Source organism: Erpetoichthys calabaricus, chromosome 5 (assembly GCF_900747795.2).
Source record: "Erpetoichthys calabaricus chromosome 5, fErpCal1.3, whole genome shotgun sequence".
Lineage (NCBI taxonomy): Eukaryota > Metazoa > Chordata > Cladistia > Polypteriformes > Polypteridae > Erpetoichthys > Erpetoichthys calabaricus.
Window position 1 is genome coordinate 140,226,730 of NC_041398.2, and position 5,878 is coordinate 140,232,607.

The window sequence follows — 5,878 nt, forward strand, 5'->3', positions numbered from 1 at the left end:
AAGAAAGAAAAAAAAAACTACAACAGCCAAATGGGGCTATGCATACAAACTTAAAAGGTTTAAATAAAACAGAAATATATATTTTATTTTTACTTGGTTAACTTGTGGAGGGTGTATCCTGTAGCAAAGCCGTAACTTTTTTCGTGAAAGCCCGTTTCAGTCAATAAGTCTTATGTGTGTGTTTATGTATGTGTGTATATATATGTAGATGTGTATATGTAGATATGTATATATATGTATATGTATATAAATGTTTATGTGTGTGTGTATATTATATATATAATATATATATATATATATATATATAAAAGACAGCAACACTTATAACAATGACAACACAATTACATTGACAATCATGTTACGTTATTTTTAAAATGTTTCCTTTTTTTTCATAACCTCTTTAACACACTACTCTGCTGCGAAGCGCGGGTATTTTGCTAGTGTATATATATATATATATATATATATATATATATATATATATATATATATATCTATATATATATATATATATATATATATATATATATATATATATATATATATATATATATATATATATACACATACATATACACACATACATGCAGTTTCAATAACATAGAAATCAATATAAACATTAACATCATTATCATATGAGAATATGAAGTAATATATAAGAAGCACATTTCATATAAATATAAATTATTAAACAGTAAAATCTTCTTCTGTAATTTGCTACCGTGGCAATTTGTGTGTCTGTCCAGGATTTTAAATCACCTGTAGCTCGCAAACCGTTTCACCTATTGACTTGAAATCTGGTACACATATAGTACGTCACGTCTACTATCTCCTTTATGGGTGATGATTGTATTACTCTTTTTATCTTTATTTTATTTTATTGTAGAATCAACTCCTATCTGCGCACACCAGGGCGGATGCGTATGGTGTATTCACTCCACGTTATCGTGCATTGCGCTGTCACTGGTATTTTGATAAAAGAATTTGAACAACATATAAGAAGCGTATATATTATTAAACAGTAAAACATTAACATTTAAGAAGTAAAGTTACATTGAGTACTACTGCAGTGCCTTCGGGTATACCTCATTTTTTGTTTGCCCATTACATGCTTAAATGTATACATTTTTTGGTGCACCTACCCGAGAACACGCGACATATAACCGAGCGTGGGAGAAGCATGGATTTTAAACACGCGTTGAGTTCATCTGCTGGTCTCCCTCGTGGAATAACTGGTAATGTTTGACTAAAATCTACAGCGAGTAAAACGACATTACCTCCTATTTTTTTTTTTTACGATCTCTGAGATCTTGCTTTTTTCGGTTCAAGGCTTCATAAGCTCTTTTATGTTGTATGGTGTACTTATCCCAAACCATCATCTTTGAATGTTGCAAGACTTTCGCCTTGTATGTAGATCGGGGTAATTGCATTCATTGCATTCCTAGTCTGAATCACAATCTGATTGTATGGGTGGTTACCTGGCACTGTAGGGTTGCCACCCGTCCTTTAAAATACGGAATCGTGCCGCATTTGAGAATGAAATTGCGCGTCCCGTTTTGAATCAATACTGGACGGGATTTGTCCCATATTTTTTTTATCATTTTTTTTAAAGCAGCGTCTCATGCAAATCATCCCACACGCATTTTATGAAGATGCCTCCTTTCCTACCTTTGATTGGGTAATACTTGATGTCATCGTTAGTTTGATTGGTCTTTTTAACTGTCCAGTGAGGAGGGCGTGTCTTTTAAGTAGAGTCTGCAAAGTGTTGGCACTGAGATGTGGCGTCAGCGCCAGAGTTGAAGCCCCTAATGTTGCGGTCAGCAAGTCGGCTAACATCCGCCATGTGGCGTGTTTCAGTTGCGAGAAGCAGATCATAGAATGGTTGAAACTGTTGCCCCTAACGTTGCGCCACGGCGTGTGGTTCGTTTATACCTCGTGTCTTCTCATTAAACTTTTATCTTGCGAATATGTTATTGCAATCCGCAGCAGGAGCGTTTCTATAAACTTAATTTAAACTTACGTTTTACACCGTGCTTTGTTTCCCTTATGAACATGCTTGTATGCTTCACTCGCTCCCTTCTCAATTGTTTAATTAATTTTTTGCTCTTCGCTGTTTGCGGCTCTTCCTTCATTTCCCCCTACTTCGTTCTTTTATCTCGCGAATATGTTATTGCAATCCTTAACGGGAGCATTTCAATAAACTGATTGAAAATAGTTTTGCATTTACCTTTTTAGTAAAAGGTGAGCTTTTAAGCCTGAGAAATCACCCCGTAAATGCACACGTTTAATTACACATGTGTTAATATGTATGGTTACACAGTATATAAAGACAGTGAACAACGTCAGTTACCTTTGTTCCCGCGTTTGATAAAAGGCGAGCTTTTAAGCCTGAGAAATCACCCCGTAAATGCACACGTTTAATTGCACATGTGTTAATATGTATGCTTACACAGTATTAAAAGACAGTCAAAAATTAACGTCATTTACCTTCGTTCCCGCGTTTGACTCGTGCTGTAAATCTCTTCCTTGTTTTTAGTTCACGTGATTACGTAGGAGGCGTGATGACGCGATACGTGACTCCGCCTCCTCCATTACAGTGTATGGACAAAAAATATGTTCCAGTTATGACCATTACGCGTAGAATTTCGAAATGAAACCTGCCTAACTTTTGTAAGTAAGCTGTAAGGAATGAGCCTGCCAAATTTCAGCCTTCCACCTACACGGGAAGTTCGAGAATTAGTGATGAGTGAGTCAGTCAGTCAGTCAGTCAGTCAATCAGTCAGTCAGTCAGTCAGTGAGTCAGTGAGGGCTTTGCCTTTTATTAATATGTATATATATATATATATATAGTCCATAAGTATTTGGACAGTGACACCATAGTTTTGGCTGTTTACTCCACCACAGTGGATTTGAAACAAATCAAGATGTGATTCCAAATGCAAATTCCACATTAATTAATTAAATTATGAGGGAACTGCTTTAACCTGGCTATGGAACAGTTTGGCAGTCAAAAGTCCATAAACTTTTGAGCCCCTGGAAATGGGAGAAGGGGGCTATGCAGAAAAATGGCCATCATTCCTAAATGACTCATACAATATTTTTGGTAAACCCCTTAAATTAAAATTGAAAGTCTACACTTCAGTCACATAATGATTGCTTTATTTCAGATCCATTGTGATGGCATAGAGAGCTAAAATTATAAAAATCGTGCCACTGTCCAAATACTTATGGAGCTCACTGATATATAGATTTAATGTGTTTACATATTTCATATTATTAAATGTGAATGTGGGTATTGATTGTCAATCTGATTCACACATTCAATACTTCTTTCTTTTTCTCTCCACAGGAAACATATTTGTCGTTAGTCTGGCCATCGCAGACCTGGTAGTGGCAATTTATCCTTATCCATTGGTCCTTACATCTATCTTTCACAATGGGTGGAATCTGGGATATGCCCACTGCCAGATTAGTGGATTTCTAATGGGAATTAGTGTGATTGGCTCTATTTTTAACATAATGGGCATTGCCATAAACCGTTATTGCTATATTTGCCACAGTTTAAAATACGATAAGCTCTACAGCGACAAAAACTCACTCTGCTATGTTATTTTGATATGGGTTCTGACTGTCATTGCCATTGTGCCCAACCTGTTTGTGGGATCATTACAATATGATGCACGAGTTTATTCTTGCACTTTTATGCAATCTGTCAGCTCAGTTTATACCATTGCAATTGTGTTCTTCCACTTTATTCTTCCTATAATGATTGTTACCTACTGTTATATGAGAATATGGATTTTGGTAATCCAGGTAAGAAAAAGAGTGAAGCCTGAAATAAGGCCTAAACTTAGTTCTCACGATGTCAGGAATTTTGTCACCATGTTTGTGGTGTTTGTTCTTTTTGCAGTCTGTTGGGCGCCACTTAATTTTATTGGCCTTGCAGTTGCTGTAAATTCAGGGAAGAAAGTACCCAGAATTCCAGAATGGCTTTTTGTTGCTAGCTATTTCATGGCCTATTTCAACAGCTGCCTTAATGCCATCATTTATGGACTACTGAACCAGAACTTCAGAAGAGAATACAAGAGGATCATCATCTCAGTTTGTACAGCACGGATTTTCTTTATTGATAGTTCTAATGAAGCAGGTGAAAGAATCAAAAGCAAGCCATCAAATGTAATGACTAACAACAATCAGGTGAAAGTGGATTCTGTTTGACTACGACATTTAATTGCTGTGAAAAAATGCCAAAAATGTACTGATGTTACTAGTGTAATAAAAACTTAAAGTTGACTATTTCTACTTTTATGTTGATATATGGCAGATTTGTTTTTATTTAATGCAGTTGTTTTCCTATTTTTTCTATATTTGGTATAAAATGTACATTTTAATCTGAGATTATTTCTTTCTCTTTCCTGAAATGTGTATTTTCATACTGAAAATTAGAATATGTGTATGCAAATATACAAAGTGAAAACAATACATAAACGTCTTAAATAATTACTTGTAGGTACTTGGATGCCAAGGTTTTTGTCAAATCTACAATTTGTTCTGGGATTCACCAGTGATTGTTTTTTTAGTGCCAGTGCTGCATTTGCTATAATTATTACTTTAATACACTTTAAATTTGTTGGTTCATTTAAAGCATTAAATAGAGTAACATTTTGCTTACACACTTTCCAACTTTACATAAAGAGTACAACTTAAATATATTTGCCATTTTCAATGCAGTCAGATCGCATGGCAGAAACTAGTTGTTAGCTGTCAGATCTGAACCTGCAAAGTTCACATTTTGAAGTCCAAGCAACATCCGAGTTAGACAAGGGATAATTCTGTTTTTCTCAGTTTTTTTGGAAAAATAACCAATAATGTACTATTTTAAAATCTGATCAAATATTGTTAGTTGTATTGCAGCATAACCCTGACCAAGATAATGAGTTGTATACTAGACGTATGGATTTAAATTTGAATTTCTAAATGAAAAGTTTAACATATCAGGTCAATTTCACCATAATTATATTGGAAATGATCTTTACAATATTTCTTTTCTATAATGATTTGTCAACTGTTTTTCTTTATGTAGCTGAACACATTATAGGTTCTTGAAGGGTGGCATTTTGGTGCAATAATTACAATTATTACCTCATATCTCTGAGCCTCCAGGCTTTATTTCTGGTCAAAGGAATGTCTGTGTAGAGTTTGCACATTCCACACTTGTCTGTGTGGATATTATTCTGATACCCTCCCACATCCCAAAGTCATATATGTTAAGTAGGGTCTTTAAATTGGCCAGGTGTGAGTGACACAGTGCTGTGTACTCTGAAAACAGGTGGTGTCCAGTTCTTGGTAGAGTCCAACCTTGCATCCCAGATTGCTGGAATGGGCTTCATTTCTATGTGACTTTGAAATGGAAATGCATGAATAGCTTTTTAGAATAATAATACTTAAAAAAACAATTTCACAATGAGGTGTAAAGAAGGAAAAGGAGAAAAATATTTAATGAAATGAGCCTATGCCATAAAAATATAACAGGAGCGATTAACTAGTTAACAATATTGTTTGGTCATAAAGTTGAAAGTTTTGATTTTATAGTGTGACTTTTAAAATATTAGATATTCAATTATGGTATGTCTAAGGCTTTGTAAAGTCAATGATAGCATTCATCATGTAACACATAATGAAAAAGAAAAAAATGTTTCAGATCAGACACAGCAGAATCATACAAGTTAGAAAAGAATGAGTCTTGAGAGATAGCTTTGAAAATTCCTCATGGCCGCTGAATCCAGGTTAAACCTAAATGTGTGCTGAAGTATGAAAAGTCACCACAATAGGGTTTATTAATATAATATTTCATTGTGTTGGAATATGGCAAAAGTCT

The 5,878-nt window shown here is 34.6% G+C and overlaps 1 protein-coding gene across 1 annotated transcript in view; it reads left to right on the plus strand.

The window, feature by feature from the left end:
* The window catches only part of mtnr1aa (melatonin receptor 1A a), an 82,493-nt gene extending 77,107 nt beyond the window's left edge, over positions 1-5,386 (plus strand). Inside the window, exon 2 of the mRNA XM_028803002.2 lies at positions 3,350-5,386. Coding sequence (XP_028658835.2) covers positions 3,350-4,218 — 869 coding nt within the window. The 3' untranslated portion in view covers positions 4,219-5,386. The remainder of the gene's footprint in view (positions 1-3,349) is intronic.
* The last annotated feature ends 492 nt before the right edge of the window (positions 5,387-5,878 follow it).